This window comes from Phragmites australis, chromosome 3, assembly GCF_958298935.1.
Source record: "Phragmites australis chromosome 3, lpPhrAust1.1, whole genome shotgun sequence".
In the NCBI taxonomy this organism is placed as follows: Eukaryota; Viridiplantae; Streptophyta; class Magnoliopsida; order Poales; family Poaceae; genus Phragmites; species Phragmites australis.
In genome coordinates, this window is record NC_084923.1 from 14,054,793 (window position 1) to 14,075,676 (window position 20,884).

The following is a 20,884-nucleotide window of genomic DNA, read 5'->3' on the forward strand; positions in this document are numbered from 1 at the left end:
TAAACCATCTCTAAGGTATTTGAAACATATTTAACTAGTCTTTGATAGGCAAACACGTGTAAGCACATGCGATAATAATTATGTATGCTTAATTATGTGATTAACATTTTTGAGATGTGACAAATAATTTCATTTTTATCATATATAATTTTTTATTTATCTTGAAAAGGAAAATTTATAGATCCAATGTCATATTTTGTAAAATTTTATACATGCATATGATGCACTTAATGTGTACGAGCTTGTCCAACACGTGTATTAGAAATAATATCTTGGGATGGATGTAAAGCCAAGCAAATTGTTTTTGCGCCGAGAACTGAAGATTGTGTGGGTTGTAAAAGATGCGAATCCGCCTGGCCAGTAGGTTTTTTATATGTTCGCATTTATTTAGGGGCTGAAATTGTAGATTTTTTATATGTTCGCATTTATTTAGGGGCTGAAATAACCCACAACATGGCTCTATCTTATTGATACATTAAAAAACTCCACTTAAATCGTTTAATTCCTCTTTATCCAAGAAGTATGTGCTCGAAATAATCGAGCATAGATTTTTCTGGTCAAAAGTATCTTGTCTTTATTACTTTATCATGAGTTATCATCCTTGGTTAACAATACTAGTTCTTTTCATGATATTTACAGGTTCATTAATTCTCCTTTTACCTCATAAAGGAAACACAATAGTTAGATGATACACTGTATCTATTTATTTATTAGAATTTCTTCTAATGCCTTATGCATTTTGTTATCATTTTCAATGGAGGACCCTTAAAGGATGATTCTAAATGGATAAATGTTTTCGATTTTTACTGGAGATTAGTAATCGATGGACTTTCATTAGGACCTACTTTTAGACAGAATTTATCACTACTTTAGCTACTTTAGCGGCTTGGCCAATTACTCAGACTCACGATTATTCTATTTCCTGATACTAGCAATGTATAGTGGTCAGATAAGATTATTTTCTTCATGAGACCTTTTACTTTTTTTTTATCACGTGGGAGATAAAATTAATTCATGTTTACTTACTTTTATTCATACGAGGGGGGAGACGTCTGTATTTAGGTACCAAGATTAATTTGTATACTATAAGCGATTCTATTTTTTCTTTATCGAAGTTCTGGGTATATGCTTATATAGTTTTATGGAACCAATATTAGATTTGGTATGATCGATTGATTGATATTTTTATTGAGAATTGCAAATCGGAAGTAGTGAAAAAATTCCTATACTACTCTCTTTTTAATAAAAAATGTGAAATAAAAAAATAAAGTAAGAGTGGCTCATAGATATTTGATCTTGCATCCTGTCCCCTCTTTCGAGAAAATTTTGATGAAGAAAAAGGAACAATGAATTTATCTATTCATTAACTCTAGTTTGGGATTGATGGGACTCGAACCTATAGCTTCCGTATTAACAAGACGATGCTCTGATCAATTGAACTATAATCTTGTTAGGTGGATGCCATATCTATTTTTTACATAGAACTATAAGATGATTCTATTTATATCTTATACTTAAGAAATAGACAAATCATATACTACATATCTGCATAGGACATGTGAGGACAGTAAGAGTAATATAATAGGTATATCGTTATTTTTTATCAGTAAAAATGAATGATAACCTGACTTTCAATATGAAAAAATATTTTTCTAAAGAAAAGAATCAGAGAGATATGGATTTGAAAAAAAAATCCCTTTATCTTTATTTTTTTATGTGGAAGAAAAAAATTGATTTAGTTCATATTAACGAAGCCCTAGATTTTTGAGCATAATCCCGTGGCATAATTCCTATCTCGGTCACGGGCTCACGGCTTCTGCCTTCTTCCTGCCTCACGCGTCGTCGCCCATTCGACGGCCGGAGCACTCGGTCTCGGCTTCTGCCTTCCGCGCGCGGCCTTCCCATCGCAACGGTATGTCAGCGCTCCCCTTCTATGCCCCCTGATGCTGATCGAGGGAGACTGCGTTTCTGATGGTTTTCTCACTCGCCGTTGCTTCGCTCGGGGTTGTAGATCTGCCACCGGAGGGGGTGGTTGTTGCTCCGCCGCCGACCACCTCTGGCGAGCTGCCAGAGCTCGCCGGGGTGGTAGATCCGCCCCTGGGTACGGCAGCTGAGGGGAAGGTCGACGTCGGCTGAAGGGGTTTTGCGACGCTGAGCACCGAGCTTCTTCGTTTCTCTTTCCGCTTTTGGTTTGCTTCTCTCCCTGACGGAAGGTATGGAACCAAAATCCCACTCATGTAGTCAAATGGAGGGGGAATGAAGGTGGATTGGCGTTTGTTCTTGGTATACCCGGCAGTTATATGTGTTGATTTGTTGGAAAATTGGGTTAAATCCCATCGCACCCCAAGTCCCAATACGGACATAACCAGAGCTGAAAAGAAAATTTGTGAGACCTATTTTAATGAAGTCCAACGTACCTAAAAAAACAGTGTTCATATCCCAAGAAAGTATTGCGCCAGCATTGGACTTATTCAGTAGATCCTTTTCCTTGTTCCTGTAACCATATTTGAACTGGTGTGGACTTGGACCTTTAAAGATGGTACCAATCAAGAAAAACTTATTAGAAATTACAGTCTTTGGGTTCACAAACTTACAAATTCATGCTTACTAGAAATGAGCTACGAAATCAGCTGAAGAAAGAAATAAACTACAAAATTATCTCTAATTCAACCAAATGCTCAAGAATTCAGGGTCATGGAACCAATTTGTTGATATGCAAGCACCAAATCATGTGGTGGAGTTAAATCGTGAACATAGAGTACTTTACTCACTAAAAGTCTAAAATTAAATGTGCCTTGTACTCCCAACCAAGATCCCTCGCTTCATGAAAGTTATTGAAATACCTCCTGTTCAATAACTGTATAAAAACAATTACATGGCTACTGGAATTCAAAAATGCAATGTAGCCTAAATAGCCAAAAAAGAACATTGAGATCACTCTGTGCACGAAAGAACTACATCTTGAAGCTTTGAAGATCTAGCGTTGCCCCAATAGCGTGGAAGCTTAAATTAATAGACCATCCTACCCACAGACGTATCAAAACTGCAGGTCTTGTAGCTAGAAAGATCAAACCCACAATGATTGCTCAAGTGTCAGGAAAAATCCAATCCCTCAGCCAATGCCCATATTGGCACTTTTGGGGTGCAACGGACTGATGGTGCGTTTGGTACACGCTTATCAGCAAATGCTCTGTATATGGTAACTGGGTTAGTGTAGGCTTCTATGGTTAGCCAAAAGTATTACCATATAGCTAGGGCTTTATGGAGTTTGCCTTCTTCCACGTAATTATTGGATTCCTTGTGTTGTACCTTTTCTAGCAGGTTATTTGGAGCTCGTATCCATGATTTCAGCCTACAAAAGGTGATTGCAAAGGGGGAGGATGGAAGAGGAGGGACACCACGGTGTTGTTTTAGTATGCAGCATTTGTGGGTTCCTCTTCGCTGTCCTTGGCCCTCTCAGCTTTTGGGTCCTATGGGCTGTGAATTGGAGGCCATGGAGGTTATATAGGTATGCTGGAGGGCATTTGTATGTTTCTTAGTTGGGCTTAATCAATATCCTGCTAGTATCCTATCGTTTCCTACTAAATCTATACATGCCTTCTCTTTGTACAATTGATGATCATAATCACTTCAAAGTTTTGTGCACTAGCCTCATCAAAATTATAATAGTTAAATTAGAAAACTTTTTGTTGTGTTGTTTGTACCGTGAATGTTACCTTTTTTTTTTCTTCCACGAGTTCGATCTTTGTACTGGTATGATTGTAGTGAACTGTTCGTTGCATTTTCAAACAACCTGTAGAATGTGTCTTTTCTTATACAGTTATGCAGATAGGAGGCATCTAAATATCTGTTTCACAATATTAGTTCATTTTCTTGGGATGTTTAGTTCCACAATGCAAGTCAATTGGGGAAATCAAGAGTGTAGTTATTGCAATATTTCCATTCTTTAGCTCTGCTTTAGTACTGTGATAGTGCCTTAGAGATTGAGTAGTTGTAGCATGCCATCTGTTAGGGGCATGGATGGTTGGATGGCCCAATGTCATCAGCTATTCCTTTGATTTGGTGCCTGCTTGGTTTATTATGTACATTACGGGCTTCGACTTATGTTGTGGAATGAAGTACTCCGTAGTAGGTTTGGTATGAGTAACACAGTAAGACATCATACTTTCTGGTTACATTAAACATGTTGTTTCATGTATAGCATATGGTTTTGAAAATTCTGCCAGGTTATAAGTTTATCAGATAAGTGCCGATGTTTATGTTTGTTGTTGTTTTTACTTATCTTCATTTTTATCGATTGTGTTCATGATGTACTGACTTCTGGGCTATCTCATTTTCATTTGTCTCATTTACATGTTAACCTCTTTCCCTTTTATTTTGTTACAGTTGGATATATGCAAGGAAATGGCCAGCATATGTGCAAGGATCTCAACTAAGCACACTGTGCAGCCTTTTGACTCTTTTTGCATGGCTTGTCGTTGTTTCCCCTATGGCAGTTCTGCTCGTGTGGGGAAACATCCTTATCGCCCTTCTGGACAGGAATATAATTGGTTTAGCTGTTATAATGGCGGGCATTGCTTTGCTTCTGTCCTTCTACTCTATAATGCTCTGGTGGAGGACACAATGGCAAAGCTCAAGTATGTTATCTGTTCTGTCTTGATATTATTACGAAAATGTGCCTCAAACACATTTATTTCTCTAGAATCCATGTAATGATGATTTATATATTGACATTTACTCATGGGTCATGGGTTCATGTATTCATTATTATGATATTTCGGGATTGGTGTTTATCTATGATTTTGTTACCAGAAATTTGAGTTACCAAGAAAACTGCTGTAAAACATGTTCGGTGACATAAAAAAATGTTTTGTTAGATTTTTTTTCAACCAAAATTATGAATGACGCACTAAGGCATGTATAAAGGGAAGACTTTTGAAGTCCTGGAGGGTTTACCAGTTAAAATGCTACCAGCACATTGTTTAAACTTTTCTAAAATGCGGCCTTGTAAGCTTTTCATTAGCTGTTCCACTTGTTTCTTCACTTCGTGTTTTGGGCTACTCTATTAGCTCCTTTTTCTTTATTGATCTGGTGGTACTAACTAATGAACTGTTTGGTGCAGAGGCTGTTGCTTATCTTCTCCTCCTGGCAGTAGGCCTACTTTGTGCCTATGAATTTTGTGCTGTTTATGTTACAGCTGGTGCTAGTGCTTCTGAGCTTAATTCTCCATCGGGGTTCTTCTTTGGGGTGTCTGCAATATCGTTGGCCATCAATATGCTCTTTATATGTAAAATACTGTTTAATGGTAAAGCTTCTATGATTCACTTGTTGCAAATCTCTTATCACTTATTAATACGAAAATCTGGTTAACTCACTTTTTCATACACTTTATGCACAGTAAGTGGATTTAATGTTGATGAATACGTGCGGAGGTCGTACAAGTTTGCATATTCTGACTGTGTTGAAGTGGCTCCTGTTTCATGCTTGCCTGATCCACCAGATCCTAGTGAGTTATACATGACAAAATCCAGCAGGTGAGTCCACTTTGTTTTTTCCTTTCTTAAATATATAAGAATATATATTTCCCATATCCATCACTCCTCTTTTACCAACAAGTTCATTTTCCTGGGAATAGTTTTTTCACAATGTATGTCTAGTGATGAAATGAAGAGTGTTGCTTTTACAATTTTTTCACCTACCCCTACTTTTAACTTGGGATAAGATTTAGCAATGGAAACATTCAACATTTAAGAAGAGTAGAGAAGATCCCAAACTTGTTAATGTCTCAAATTTGTTTTTCTTTGGTCTGTGTGCATGGTGTGCTATAACTTATATGGTTATATTGTGAGATGAAGGGAGTCCTAAATGGCTAACTGGACTGTGCTTCCAACTCAACTAACTTGTATGCTGTTTCTTTGTATTGTCTATCTATTCTTGCCATTTTGATAAGATATTTATGTCTTGGAACTTGGAAATGCAGGGTCTTGCATCTAGGGATTCTATACATTTGCTCACTGCTTGTGCTTGTTGTATATTCCATCTTGTATGGTCTTACCTCAAAAGAAGCACGTTGGCTGGGTGCTTTAACTTCAGTTGCAGTGTTGATTCTTGGTAATGTTTTTTTTTCCTTGCATCATTGTTCATGTACTCTGTATCTGTTTTTTTGACTTCTTATTTTATTTTCTACAGATTGGAATCTTGGCCTGTGTTCATTTAGGTTTGAGCTTCTTAAAAGTCGGATGATAGTGTTATTTGTGGCTGGAACATCAAGGGCTTTTCTTATATCCTTTGGCGTGCATTACTGGTTTGTATTGATATTTGTGCTTTTGTACTGGAACACATTTGAGATCTAGCATTCTTCTACCTATTTGTTAACTAAAATTGTTGCATTAGGTACCTTGGCCATTGCATCAGTTATGCTTTTGTAGCATCTGTGCTTTTATCAGCTGCTGTCTCTTGCTGGCTTTCTATTTCAAACCCCTCAGTTGCAAGGATAGATGCGCTACGAAGTACAGTGATAAAGCTGCGAGAAGGATTTCGAAGAAAGGGACAAAACAGTTCTTCAAATTCATCAGAAGGTTGTGGATCTAGCGTGAAGCGCAGTAGTGGTAGTGTTGAAGCAGGTCAACATGTTAATGCTACTGATACTATGTACAGAAGCAATTCACAAAGCGATGGTGTCAATTGGAACAGTATTCCTTTTGATCGATCCAATAGCTGTCAAGAAGGCCGGAGCTCGGACAAGAACATAGATAGTGGACGTGCAAGTTTAGCTCATCGGAGTAATTCATGCCTTTCTGCTGTCCAAGACTCTGAAACTGCTGTAGTTTCAGCAGATAGGCAGGGGGATCCCACTACTTCACTTGTTTGTTCTAGCAGTGGTTTGGAAAGTCATGGCTGCGAGTCTAGTGGATCAGCCACTGCCTCGGGTAATCAACAGCTATTAGATTTGAACCTGGCCACAATTTTTCAGGACAGACTGAATGACCCAAGGATTTCATCTATGCTAAAAAAGAATGGTGGACTTGGAGATGTGGAACTAGCTAATCTTCTTCAGGATAAACGTCTGGATCCAAATTTTTCCTACATGTTGAAAGATAAAATTATGGATCCACGGATTTTAGCTTTGCTGCAGAGAAGCAGCTTAGATGCAGACAGAGAGCATCAAGATGATGTAGATGTCACTGCTACTGATTCAGACAGATTGGATACAACTATTGCAAACCAGATCTCTCTGTCAGAAGAACTTAGGAGAAGTGGTCTAGAAAATTGGCTGAACCTTTCAAGGCTGATATTCCATCAACTAGCTGGCTCTCCATTACGCGCTTTTATTGTTTTCACCCTAATGTTCATCATAGAGACAGTGACCGTGGCTATCCATCGACCAGATCCCATCAAAGCGATAAATGCAACGCATGATCAGGTAATCATGTTGCAGCGCATTGTAATTGCTTTGAATGATCGGCTATTATTTTGACCCAATTGAGATTTTGTCTTAATTTGGCAGTTTGAGTTTGGTTTCTCGATACTGCTTCTGTCACCAGTTGTCTGTTCCATCATGGCATTCATTTGGTCTCTGCGTGCTGAAGAAATGATGATGACATCCAAACCCCGGAAGGTGATATACTGATATACACTAAAACAAAAAGTTTCACTGTTTTCCAATGGCCGTGGCATGCCAGGATATGATTCTTATTAATAGAGTATCAATTTTTTAATCACATCAGAATAAGTGCTTCATATTGATATTGTTTCTGTTTTAACATTTACTATGAGCTAACTTCTATGTAATGGAAAATGAATATGCGTCAGTGAGAAATAAAAAAATTCTTGTTGTATGGGGTTAGCAATACTTTTACCTGCATGGGCATATAATCTCTATGTAGTGGGAAATGGGTACACTTACCTGGAAGTTAGATGTGACATCTAACTCCTATCTGTAAAATCTGTTTATGATCTGTGCTTTATCTTCCTTTTGAATACACTGTTGTATTTGTTAACTTTTACTTCAAGTATTAATAGTCTCGACTATAACTCGCCTTTCTTTCTCCCATGTTCAGTATGGTTTCATCGCATGGCTGCTGAGTACGTGTGTTGGCTTGTTTCTCTCTTTCTTAAGGTACGCATACATATTTGTATCCGAAACATCATTTGCTGTTCTAGTATTAATTAATGTGAATACTACTCATTAGTTTTTAGTGCCTTGCTTAATTGATAAAAGATTTATGCAAGGACATCAAATGATATACGCACAGCAATATATCATTCCAGTATAATCATTTGATTTTTATGTTCCTTTATGTTTAATATATTGTTGCATTTTAGTATTGCATTGTCTAACTTTTTAATGCAATGTTGTGTCGCAACTTGGCTTCTGCACAGCAGAATCTCACGAGACTTATTGTGTGTAGAATGGATTGGTGTGGTTATTAGTGAAACCGTGATGATGTTTCATAGAGCATAAAGCTAGGCTATACTCAAGAGTCAACATCAAGAGTAGAAGTGCCATCATTGCAAGCAAACAGAAAATGTGAAGTTATGTCATTCTTTATTTGACAATAGAAGGGACCTATCTGTTTAGGTCTTTAAGTTAGCTCCAACACTGGGCACCGAATCAAGTAATGCTCCTTAGTTTTTAGATGCCCAATTCATTTTAGGTAGCACAAGACTTGGTAAAAAACTGGCTCTTCTCTTTTCTGTTTTTTCTTTGGATAGCAATGTTTATATAGACCAATAGGAGGTTCCTTCAGGAGCTCCGACATAACCCTAGGTCTAAGAAAAGCTAGAAATTTCTACATTAACCAGAGAAAAAGGGAAAAAAAGAGAAGTTCTTGCAAGTAGCAAAATCTATCTATCTGTTGCATCGTCATGCCTATAATTTTTCATATCCAAGTATTAGACACCGACCCATAAATGCTTATCCAAATAGACTATAAAATGTGCCGGTGTGCTAATATGAGATAGGAGAACTCTAATTTGTTAACAAACTATTCTGCGCAATTATCATGGCTTGCATGATAATTCTTTCTATCTATAACTACATTGACAAAAGAGAAAAATAAGGCCTCTTTTGAAACACAGAGTTTTCTCGAATATGGCAGTACCTGAATAGTCTCATATGAGATTTCCTTTCTCCTGATCGGGCTTAAAACTTACCACTCTAGTTCATGGTCGAAATTCTTGTTTAGATGCCTTACAAGTTATTAAATTTATAGGACGAAAGGAGAAACAATTACAAGTTATCAAATTTATAGGATGAGAGCTGTGGAATCTCATGTTTAGTATAAACAAAGAAAACATCTTGACCGTAGTCACAGGAGTCAGGGTCGATGGTGCGTTCCACGACCCTAGGATGTCGTCCCAAATCGAGGGTCGGGGTCGAATAGGGTCGAGGTCCCATTTGAGACTGGGTCGCCGCCCCATTGATGCAGGGACATATCATGGAACAAACGAGATGTTGAGAGACAGAGGAGAGGAGAGAAGGGGAAGATGAAGACCTCGATGGTGGCCCCAACAGTGGTGGCCTTAACAGTGGCGTGCAGGACTAGCGGCGGTGATGGATTTCTGGTCGTGGTGGATAGGGGATTGAATCGAATCCTCACAAGAACTTGGACTTGGCATGTACCTCGTTGGTGGCCCAGAGCTTCATGTGGTAGATCTTGGGGTGCTCATCGGTCGGCGTCAGCAGGCCCCTCCCCACCACCTGGTACTGGTGGAACTGCACACCATACACCAAGGGAATCAAGCGTCATATTAGATCTCACCATGAGAGCGAGTCGAGGGCTAGAGGTGGGAGAGAAAGAGATGGTCCTCACCCTGAAAGCGACCATCTTCGTTGGAGATGCGGCAGGGATCGATGGGCGAGGGAGGCGTACGGGATGCGGTGGTCCGAACTGAGATGGCGGCGGTGGCGGATATATAGGTGAGGCAAGCGTGAGGATTGAGGAGGGCATAGACAGAGAGGTGTAAAAGTAAAACCCTAGTGGGCCGCAAATGGTAATCCTTTGGGCCGCATGTATCATCTTTTAATATTCACGGGCTTACTTCCCAGTATGTGATAACACGAACTCTCTTCTTCTTTTGTTATATTTTGGCTGATATATACATGTATATGTATTTATAGCATATGTCCTCAGTCTTTACAACGAGGCATCGACCCGGTTCATCGACCCGGATGAATCGGGGTCGCGCTCTGCGTTGTTATTTTGTCGTTTCAAAGAGGTATACCCCCCTCATACCACATTTTTGTTAGATGTCGACCCGCATCCCGCGACCCCGTTCCTTGACCTGATCGATCCAAATTTCTGATGACTATGATCTCGACTATACTAGCTTGAATTTTTTGTATCTTTGATTGAATACCATTATTTAATTTTTCAGAATCTTGCACCTATAGCTTTTTGATACACATCATCACTAATATAGTTTCTAAGCCGAACTTAACATAAATCTTTAGGGTTTTTTTTTTTGTTGGATAATGGAAGCTGGCAACTACAGATACCTCCTGAAAAGTTGAACTCTGAATTGTGCAAACCATCCTGTGTATATCCCGCTTACATATTTATGACTTCTTTCTGCAATAATTTAATGCATTTATTATTGAAATGTACCATGCTTTTGGTCTGAAAACCATCTTTTTGACTCTGCAGCAAGTCATCTGTTATATTGGGCTTGTCTCTCACGGTCCCACTTATGGTGGCATGCCTCTCATTTGCTGTTCCTATATGGATGCGTAACGGCTACCGTTTTTGGATTCCGGGAAGGGAGTTTGATAGTCGTGAAAATATTAGTCAAGCTCCAGGAAAGAAAGAGGTTTGTTGTTCAGTTCGTTATAAATTTTCCATTGGGTATTTTCTTTTCATTTAGATAAGCAAATGCAACATTCATCTATATAAGCTCTTTGTGCAGTTAGAACATAAGCTGACTTCCGACCTAGTCTCGTATTGCAAGGGGGCATAACACCTGAATATGTTCATTTTTAGTGAATCTTCTGCATAATGTGCATGCCATATCATCACGACCTCACCATGTTTTAGCACACCAAATACAAAATATTCGTGGCCTAATTTTGTCACAGATTTACTAAGATTATTATAGATAATAAACATATTAAGAAGATATATTCTTGTTGCTTATCGTTTTCTTTTTTTGGTTTCAGCGGGCTCTCTTCGCAATCAGCATAGCAGTTTTCATTGCATCAGTTATAGGCCTTGGTGCAATAGTATCAGCGAAGCCTTTAGATGCTTTAGGCTACAAAGGATGGAATGCTGATAAGAAGAGCTTTTACTCTCCATATGCTACATCAATGTACCTTGGATGGGCATTATCTTCAACAATTGCTGTACTTGCCACTGGTTTGATACCTATTGTTGCTTGGTTTGCCACATACCGGTTTCCACCTTCATCAGCTATATGTATTGGCCTCTTTGCGTGTATGTCCTATTTGATCTTTTTCAAAGGTTGATTTGAATATTGAATGGACCATATCGTGGTCTACATTTTCAAACAACTGAGACTAGAGCCATTATTTTCTGCAGCTGTTATCGTATCCTTTTGCGGTGCATCCTATTGGGGAGTGGTAAATTCACGAGAGGATGGTATTCCTCTGAAGGCTGATTTCCTGGCAGCATTACTTCCCTTGCTTTGCATTCCTGCATTGTTCTCGCTGTTCACTGGGCTGTACAAATGGTATAAAGGATCATAGCATTTGCTCCCCCTCCCCCTCTCTTCCCCACTTTTCTGATCCACTAAGAGATGAAATTGCAAATAATTTCAGGAAGGATGATGATTGGAAAATTTCTCGTGGAGTTTATCTTTTTGCTGGCATGGGAATGTTGCTATTGTTTGGTGCGGTTGCAGCTGTTATTGTCACAATTAGGCCCTGGACTGTAAGTGAAGTATACGTGACTTGGGTTTTATTGCTTCATATTAATATTCAGTTACAATTGATTGTAATTTGCCTGTCATCTTTATACAGGTTGGAGTTGCTTGCCTCCTAGCTATCCTGTTCCTTATTTTTGTTATTGGGGTCATCCACTACTGGACATCTAACAATTTCTATTTAACAAGGACACAGATGCTGCTTGTTTGTTCCATTGCTTTTCTCCTTGCCTTGGCTGCCTTCCTGATGGGTTTATTTCATGGTGACTGATGTTCTTCCTTATATATCTTCTGCCCTTGTTTCCACTTTTTTTTATTGGTTCTAGTTACTTTCGTCATGTAGTCATATATTTACTTAGCTAATGAACTTTGCAGGAAAGCCTTTTGTTGGGTTATCTATAGGTTATTTCTCATTTATGTTTCTTCTCACAGGAAGGGCTTTGACTGTAAGTTTGCATTTGCTTGCTACTTCTGATATCTGTGGATTGTACTGTAACATTTTTATTCTAATACTGAATGTGTTTACCCTTCTCAGGTCCTTTTGTCACCACCAATTGTTGTGTATTCACCAAGGGTTTTACCTGTATATGTTTATGATGCTCATGCAGACTCTGCTAAAAATGTTAGGTATGGATACATCCTTTCTTATTCTACCTAGTTACCTTTCTTGAGTTCAGGATCGGTAATAATGCATTTTTCTTTCTGTTCTTTCCCATCCTAAAATTTCTATTGTCAGTTCAGAACATGCTCTAACATTGTCTCTTTACAGTTACGCCTTCCTTATTTTGTATGGGATTGCATTGGCAACTGAAGTTTGGGGTGTTATTGCTAGTATAATAATGAATCCTCCGTTTGTTGGGGCTGGTGTTTCTGCTGTTACTCTTGTAATCGCCTTCAGTTTTGCTGTTTCTCGACCATGCCTAACCCTTAAGGTTTGTACTATTGTTCTAGCTGAATTTATTCAACTGAACAATCTTTTTCCTTGTTCCCTTTTTCATATATTGATCTCAAAGAAGAAATTTCTTTAAATTCAACCAGATGATGGAGGACGCGGTTCATTTTCTCAGCAAGGATACCGTTGTGCAAGCAATGTCACGGTCTGCTAATAAAGTAAGGCTGTTGTAAATTTGTGTTAATGAAGATGTTTAACAATTCAAGTCAGTTATTTGTGTGCATGCTTTTATGCATTTTTCCATTGTATGTTACAGACAATTTTGACCAATCTCTATTTTGCTTGCTTATTAGCGTCCCATCTAAGTTCTGTTGTAGTCCTGTCATTGTGTGCCTTGGGATGTATAATTATCAGTGGTATCCTATTTATATCTATCTCAGAAGCTCGTCATTTGTAGGCAGGATGATCTGTCGGGATCAGATTCTTTTTAAATAATTCACCACTGTCAGGATCTGTACATAAAATGAAATTAGTGTAATAGTGGTATGCGTTATTTTAAAATTTGTTAATAATATGTTTTTTCAGACTAGAAATGCTATATCTGGGACTTACTCAGCACCTCAGAGGTCTGCAAGCTCTGCTGCTCTCTTGGTTGGAGATCCTGCTCTTACATTGGATAGGGCTGGGAACTTTGTGCTTCCTAGGGCTGATGTTATGAAGCTGAGAGATCGTTTGAGAAATGAAGAAATTACTGCAGGATCTTTCTTTTGTGGAGTAAAAGATTGTTTAATGATTTGTCCTCAGTCCCTGGCAAATGTAGACTATCGGAGGAATATGTGTGCCCATGCACGTATTTTGGCTTTAGAAGAAGCAATTGATACTGAATGGGTGTATATGTGGGATAAATTTGGCGGTTATTTGCTTCTTTTGCTTGGATTGACTGCCAAAGCTGAACAAATACAGGTATAAACTCGGTATCTACTTTCATTCTTGTGCCCTCCCCTAATTTGTTAGCCTTGATGATGGTGTGAAGCATTTCTATATTATTTCAGGATGAAGTTCGTCTCAGACTTTTTCTGGATAGCATAGGCCTTTCCGACCTAAGTGCCAAAGAAATTAAGAAATGGATGCCTGAAGATCGGAGGCAATTCGAGCTAATTCAAGAAAGGTATATTTTCTGTTATTTTTTAATTATATCATGGTCATATATGGGCATAGAAAAGTCTTTTAGTCCCAAGCAAGTTGGGGTAGGCTAGAGATGAAACCCAACAAGAGTCACCAACGAAGAGGATATGTAGGGCACATATCACAAAAATAAAAACCATCATGGGCTCATTGTCATAATTTTGCTCTTATTTGTGTCTACAGCTACATAAGGGAAAAAGAAATGGAAGAGGAGGCCTTGATGCAAAGGCGAGAGGAAGAAGGGAAGGGAAGGGAAAGGAGGAGGGCATTGCTGGAGAGAGAGGAACGCAAATGGAAGGAACTTGAAATATCATTGCTGTCTTCTATTCCTAATGCTGGAAGCAGGGATGCTGCGGCCATGGCAGCAGCTATCAGAGCTGTTGGAGGTGATTCTGCTCTGGAAGATTCTTTTGCAAGAGATAGGGTCTCCTCGATAGCCAATCACATACGAAAGGCACAATTGGCTCGGCGAGCAGAACAGGTTCTGTACCCCGAATATCCAAATTTTGTCAACTTATAAAACACAACTTCCATCATTTTAGAGCAATAATAGTGTACTTTTCTTGGAGTGCATGAGTTGGGTGTAGTCATCCTTGGATATTTGTTGGCTTTTTTTGGTCAACTTGAGCTGGTTATTTGACAACAAATTATTATCATGAAAAAAAATCTAGAGATGTTACATAATCAAAGCCTGGAAGTCTTTCTTGTTTTACTAGTGTTAGTTATGCATTTTATATGTACATTTTCCGTTGTGGTTGTTTATTTGCCAATGCTCATTAGATCTAACTTGTTATGAACTGTTGAACAGACTGGCATTCCAGGCGCTGTATGCATACTTGATGATGAACCAAGGAGTACTGGCCGTCATTGTGGAGAACTTGATTCGTGTCTCTGCCAAAGTAAAAAAGTTACCTTGTCCATTGCAGTGCTGGTTCAACCGGTATCTGGTCCAGTGTGTCTTTTTGGAAGTGAATTCCAGAAGAAGGTTTGCTGGGAAATATTGGTGGCAGGGTCAGAACAGGGAATGGAAGCTGGGCAAGTTGGTCTTCGGTTAGTGACTAAGGGTGAAAGGATGACAACTGTTGCTAAAGAGTGGAATATTGGTGCATTGAGCATTGCAGATGGCAGGTACCACCTATTCACAACTGTTGTATTTTGTATAGAAAAAATGAAATCAAAAGCAGTGCCAACCTTTTTGTCTTTACTTGCCATTGCAGTGTCTGATGCACATTTGGTGTCTCTTCCTGCTGCTTATTTCTGTTGGTTTACTTGTAGTTTGTATGAAAAAATGTTGTTGATGAACATTTCTTCGGTACTGATGTTTTTAAATTACTTCTAGGGTTTAGACCTGTTCACTTCTACTGCATCGTGCACTATGGCATTACTTTAGTTAGACTTTGATGCAAACCATATTTGGAAGCAATTAAACAACCTTTGTTCCTTTACTAGTAAGATCTTATAGCTGCTTATGTGAATTTGCAGGTGGCATCTTGTCACTGTAACTATAGATGCTGACCTAGGTGAAGCAACTTCTTTCATAGACGGAGTTTACGATGGGTATCAGAATGGGCTGCCGTTGCCTACAAATAATGGTATCTGGGAATCTGGGACTGATGTTTGGGTTGGTGCTAGGCCACCCACAGACTTAGACGCCTTTGGTAGGTCAGATAGTGAAGGTTCAGACTCAAAGATGCAGATCATGGATGCTTTTCTATGGGGAAGATGTCTGAGTGAAGATGAGGTTGCTTTGTTACATACAGCCATGTGTCCTGCTGAGTATGGTTTATTTGACCCTGCAGCTGGTGATGCTTGGCATGGAAGTTATTCTGCAAGGGTAAATTCTTTCTTTTACCAAGTAATTCTATATTTTACCTTTCTGTTACCAAGTAATTCTATATTTTACCTTTCTGTGATGTCTTGAATTAGGAGGGAATATAAAATTATGAATGTGATTTTCTTAAATTTACTATTTCATTCAGGTAGATGACTGGGAAAGTGAAGAAGCCTTTGAGCTATATGATCAAGAGGATGTCGAATGGGATGGGCAGTACTCGAGTGGTAGGAAACAGCCAGTGCATGATTCTGTAGCTATTGACATTGACTCCTTTGCTAGGAGACCAAAGAAACCAAGGTTTGAGACACGAGAGGAAGTCAACCAGCGAATGCTGTCTGTTGAAAGGGCTGTCAGGGATGCTCTTATTGCAAAAGGAGAGATAAATTTTACTGATCAAGAGTTTCCTCCAGATGATCGATCATTATTTTTAGATCCAATGAATCCACCTCTGAAACTGCAGGTACTCCACTTGCACATCTCTACTACTTGTGCAAAAAATATTGGTTAAGTTTCTGACATATATTTCTATTTATGAGTTTAGGTTGTTTCTGAGTGGATGAGGCCTTCTGACATAGCAAAGGAGATATCTATCAGTTCTCAGCCTTGCTTGTTTTCTGGTTCTGTGAATTCCTCAGATGTGTGTCAGGTATAATTTTTTTGCCTTTTTGCTTCTGTGTAGTCTGAATTTTGCTCAAGGAATTTAAGGCATGGTCACATATTGGTTCTGGTGATATCCAATTTACCCAATTGTTCTTTTTCAGGGTCGGTTGGGAGACTGTTGGTTCCTAAGTGCAGTCGCAGTTCTAACTGAGATGTCCCGTATATCTGAAGTTATAATCACTCCTGAGTACAACGAAGAAGGGATTTACACTGTCAGATTCTGCATTCAGGTATTCGATGATCTGAGCCATCTGCTTGATAAATATCAGCTCACTTGAGTTGTTCCTTTGCTGTACATATTAGCCTTAATATGATATACCAGGAAGGTTGAGTTGATTCGTCCTGCAAAGCGATAAATGCAGTTAACATAACATGTTAGACCACAGAATCATGAAGTTTAACACTTGGCACTGTTGTGCCCTGTTCAACATCAGAGTTTAATTTGTAAAGCAAACGATCAAATTACTTTGTGCAAAGCATGCTGCATGCGTTGATAAAACATACTTTGCTGTTTCAGATGTGCACCGCTTTATGGAACCATCTAGGTATTCTGGTAGCACTAACCTAAGGTAGTTGGTAAGGCACTTAAATAAACCCTTTAACATTGGTCCCATGTAGTTTCCATATATCTTCGACATGTATTTCTGGATTGATTGGCCCCATAAACGCTTTCACTAAATGTTACAATATTCACAAAACAAAAACCCCACAGATTTTCCTCAGTGATTCCTTATTATCGTATCACAAACACCATGCATTATTTTCCCGTGGCTGAAAATTTATCTTTACATCGTGGACATAGTTATGTGTTTCACCAATTTGACTTTTTTCTGAGTTTATATTTTTTATGTTTTAATTTTCTCTAGGGTGAGTGGGTAGCTGTGGTTGTTGATGATTGGATCCCCTGTGAGTCTCCGGGTAAACCAGCATTTGCTACTAGTAGAAAACAAAACGAGCTTTGGGTATCCATTCTTGAGAAAGCTTATGCAAAACTTCATGGCTCTTATGAGGCGTTGGAGGGTGGGCTTGTGCAAGATGCTCTAGTGGATCTCACAGGAGGAGCTGGTGAAGAGATTGATATGCGGAGTCCCCAAGCACAGATTGATCTTGCTAGTGGAAGATTGTGGTCTCAGTTGTTGCATTTTAAACAAGAAGGTTTTCTTCTTGGTGCTGGAAGTCCTTCCGGATCCGATGCTCATATCTCATCAAGTGGCATCGTTCAGGGACATGCATACTCAATTTTGCAGGTTTGCTCTCGTTTGTGTGTGAGCTTCTGGTTAATTGTATGCCGTTCATTCCTCTTGTCATGGATACATTTATGCAATTATACTGTATTTTTAGGTAAGAGAAGTTGATGGCCACAAACTCGTACAAATTAGAAATCCATGGGCAAATGAAGTTGAATGGAACGGACCGTGGTCAGACTCTTCACCAGAGTGGACTGAACGAATGAAGCATAAGCTCATGCATGTTCCGCAGGTACTTGTCTCTTGATATCAGTTTACTTGTGTAGATCATATTGCACTAGCTGTGGTCAGAAAGAAACATATTTGCATTAAACTAAACAGATCAGAGCCCACCGCATGCAGGATTATCAGTTGAAGTCTTATCTTATTTTTTGTGGCACAAATAAGGTTTTTCTTGGTTGTCTTTCAAGTAGCAAACCACAGTTTATTGATAATTGAACATAATATAGAGCCCATCATTGCCCATGCAAGTTAAAAAATAACACATTGCACTAATATGAAACAAAATATATACATGTTTGATTACATTTACATATCTGTCTCAACCCCCTTATCTCTCTCACCTTGTTGCAGTCGAAGAATGGGGTATTCTGGATGTCTTGGCAAGATTTTCAGATTCACTTCCGGTCAATATATGTTTGCCGTGTTTATCCACCTGAGATGTGTTACTCTGTTCATGGGCAATGGCGTGGCTATAGTGCAGGTGGCTGCCAAGATTATGACTCATGGCATCAAAATCCTCAGTATCGACTTAGAGTAATAGGGCGTGATGCGCTATACCCTGTTCATGTGTTTATTACCCTCACACAGGTATGTCCCAATCTGCATATCAATGTAAGACTAGGAGAAGCACACTGATGTGTATTTCATGCTTTTCAGGGTGTTGGTTTCTCTAGAAAGACAAACGGTTTCCGGAACTACCAATCTAGTCATGATTCTTCGATGTTCTACATTGGAATGAGGATACTCAAGACACAGGGCTATCGTGCTGCTTACAATATCTACATGCATGAATCCGTGGGTGGAACAGATTATGTTAACTCAAGAGAGATATCATGTGAACTGGTCTTGGAGCCTTATCCTAAAGGATACACAATTGTGCCGACTACAATCCATCCTGGGGAGGAAGCACCTTTTGTTCTGTCAGTTTTTTCAAAGGCACCAATCAAGCTAGAGGCTGTTTAATTGAAGATTGAGATTCCCATGTATTCATTTCTGGTAGTGGCGTCTGCTGGGCAGGGCTTCTTGCTGTTTATGTAACGCAGAGTCCAGCTGTGGGTTATAGAAGACTAGAAAATGGTAAGTATTTGATTCATGTCCATTCTATAGGAGTTGCTTGTTTCCTTTTTGCTTGGTCCGAAATTATGAAGTGGTAGTTAATCTGATATGGTAAGGTCTAGTGCCAGTGTCCTCCAACCTGCAAACAGCCCGAGTCATGTACAGCTATATACTCATGCATTCATTCAGTTGCAAAATAAAAGAATTGACCTAACTGACCTTATAACCATTTCAGGGTATAGCAATTGCCTGTAGCTGGGAGTAATGATTCAGCAGTTTTGCTCTTCGACCTGAACCAGATTTCATCAGATCTTGCTACATGCAAGTACATAAGCCTGATTGCTTATCGCAGAGCTGATACAAAAGGCAATGCTTCTTCCACCAAAGGAAAGAGCGAAGGCAATATTTCATGTTGCATTGTCAGACGGTGTTGATGTGTCTTATTAATGATTCTTTAATCACTGCGCAAGTGCAGGATGAGAACATTGTCGGCTGTATTATATGCTTGTAGATAGTGGTGGCAACTAACATTTAGACCTGGTAGCCCCGTCCAGTGTATAGGTATCCCATTTACCCTGTAAATCCTATAGAGTTAGATTAGTTAAGCCTGTGTCTTTTGTTCCTGTTAGTGCATAGGGCTCTTGTGCAGCTGGGAAATATCTTATTAGCAAGCTGCAGTTTTGCTGATCAGAAGGTGAAGTAGTCGGCCATTGTTGTTTTCTTTGCTCGGAATCTGATATCATTCAATGAAGCTATTTTTTGCTATCCTACGGAGTTGCTTTGAATTTACTGTGCTGCTGCAAAACGCTTTGGATGACTAAGGGCGTGTTTTCGGTTCCTGACCAAATTTGCCACAGCTCAGTCAAGATGTAACGAAATCGTGTAGGGAAGTTTTATGAAAAGTTGTTCCAAAGCGTGTGCATATAGCATTTCGAATTTACGTCTGAACATTTTTCTTGTAGATTTCTTTGAAACTGTGGATTTTTGAGAAAAATAAAGTCATGCTAAAAATGTGAACGAGGCAGATTGGTCTGATCCTTGAGCCAAGAAGTGAAGTTCTAAGATAAAATACCTCGACTCGTGAGCTTTGTAGTTTTTTTTTTAATATATCTGAGGTGATTTTGCTAGCTTTGGCCAAAACATCTTTAGTCAAACAAAAGGTTGCGCTACAGATCTGAAATCACCACGAAGGATTTTTCAGAAGTTTGGATTACCCCTGTTTTATTACCGAAACGAAGCATTATTTGGTTATCACAAGAACTACAGCGATTGTCTACTATAAATTGTCAGAATTCCTGAAATATGGTCAGAACCGATGTAGAACTGATACTTGAGGCCCTTGCCACACCTCCCAGAACAACTTGAAGCCGCAGCAATTCTGTGAACATCACCTTCTCTGAACTTTATGTCACAGACCTCGAGGGAGGGAGAAGTAGCCGGATTCGGTGAAGTATTCTCTGAAGCCGTGAGCGAGAAGTATTCTCACTTCAGTTTATTGTCATCATCTTACAGCGTTTGCCTGCACATTTTAACCACACACCGATCGGTCCGGGCCTGATCCCAGCGTGCACGAACTCCTTCCACCTCTACTTCACGGCTTGCTGTTGCCGGACTGACAACAGGTGCTGACGTTCTTCTCCCCTTCGGAGGCGGCTTGTCCCCAAGCCGGCGAATATGGGAATCAGTGCTGGAGTGGTTCCTCATCTTCCCACATCGCTATGCTGGTGTCCAAGCCCTTCCACTTCACGAGAACGCGTTCCACCATTGATTGGCCGTGTTTGATCAGCTTGTGATCCAGAATAGCTTCTGGAACCTGAACTTCCTGCAAGACTGAAGAACCGGGAAGCAATTGAGCACTAACCAACGTACCTGGACTGAGAGCACATTTCAGCTGTGAAACAAGGATGA

General features: G+C 39.4%; 1 protein-coding gene across 2 annotated transcripts; it reads left to right on the forward strand.

The window, feature by feature from the left end:
- Window positions 1-1,783: 1,783 nt before the first annotated feature.
- On the forward strand, window positions 1,784-19,741 carry LOC133912315 (calpain-type cysteine protease DEK1). Of its 2 annotated transcripts, none has more exons than XM_062354983.1 (33): window positions 1,784-1,912; window positions 2,012-2,213; window positions 3,319-3,508; window positions 4,387-4,637; window positions 5,123-5,305; window positions 5,399-5,534; window positions 5,981-6,111; window positions 6,190-6,304; window positions 6,394-7,423; window positions 7,508-7,618; window positions 8,061-8,119; window positions 10,650-10,812; window positions 11,159-11,432; window positions 11,538-11,688; window positions 11,777-11,888; window positions 11,978-12,143; window positions 12,256-12,326; window positions 12,416-12,507; window positions 12,650-12,812; window positions 12,919-12,990; window positions 13,358-13,735; window positions 13,825-13,940; window positions 14,141-14,438; window positions 14,766-15,085; window positions 15,440-15,791; window positions 15,937-16,251; window positions 16,333-16,437; window positions 16,553-16,681; window positions 17,318-17,698; window positions 17,793-17,930; window positions 18,272-18,508; window positions 18,578-18,997; window positions 19,212-19,741. In XM_062354983.1, exons 3-32 carry the CDS (start codon window positions 3,381-3,383, stop codon window positions 18,881-18,883), a joined length of 6,483 nt encoding a protein of 2,160 aa, XP_062210967.1. In that variant the 5' UTR covers window positions 1,784-1,912; window positions 2,012-2,213; window positions 3,319-3,380; the 3' UTR covers window positions 18,884-18,997; window positions 19,212-19,741. The 2 variants fall into 2 exon arrangements, with proteins under 2 accessions (XP_062210967.1, XP_062210968.1); XM_062354984.1 differs by having other exon boundaries at window positions 3,322-3,508.
- The last annotated feature ends 1,143 nt before the right edge of the window (window positions 19,742-20,884 follow it).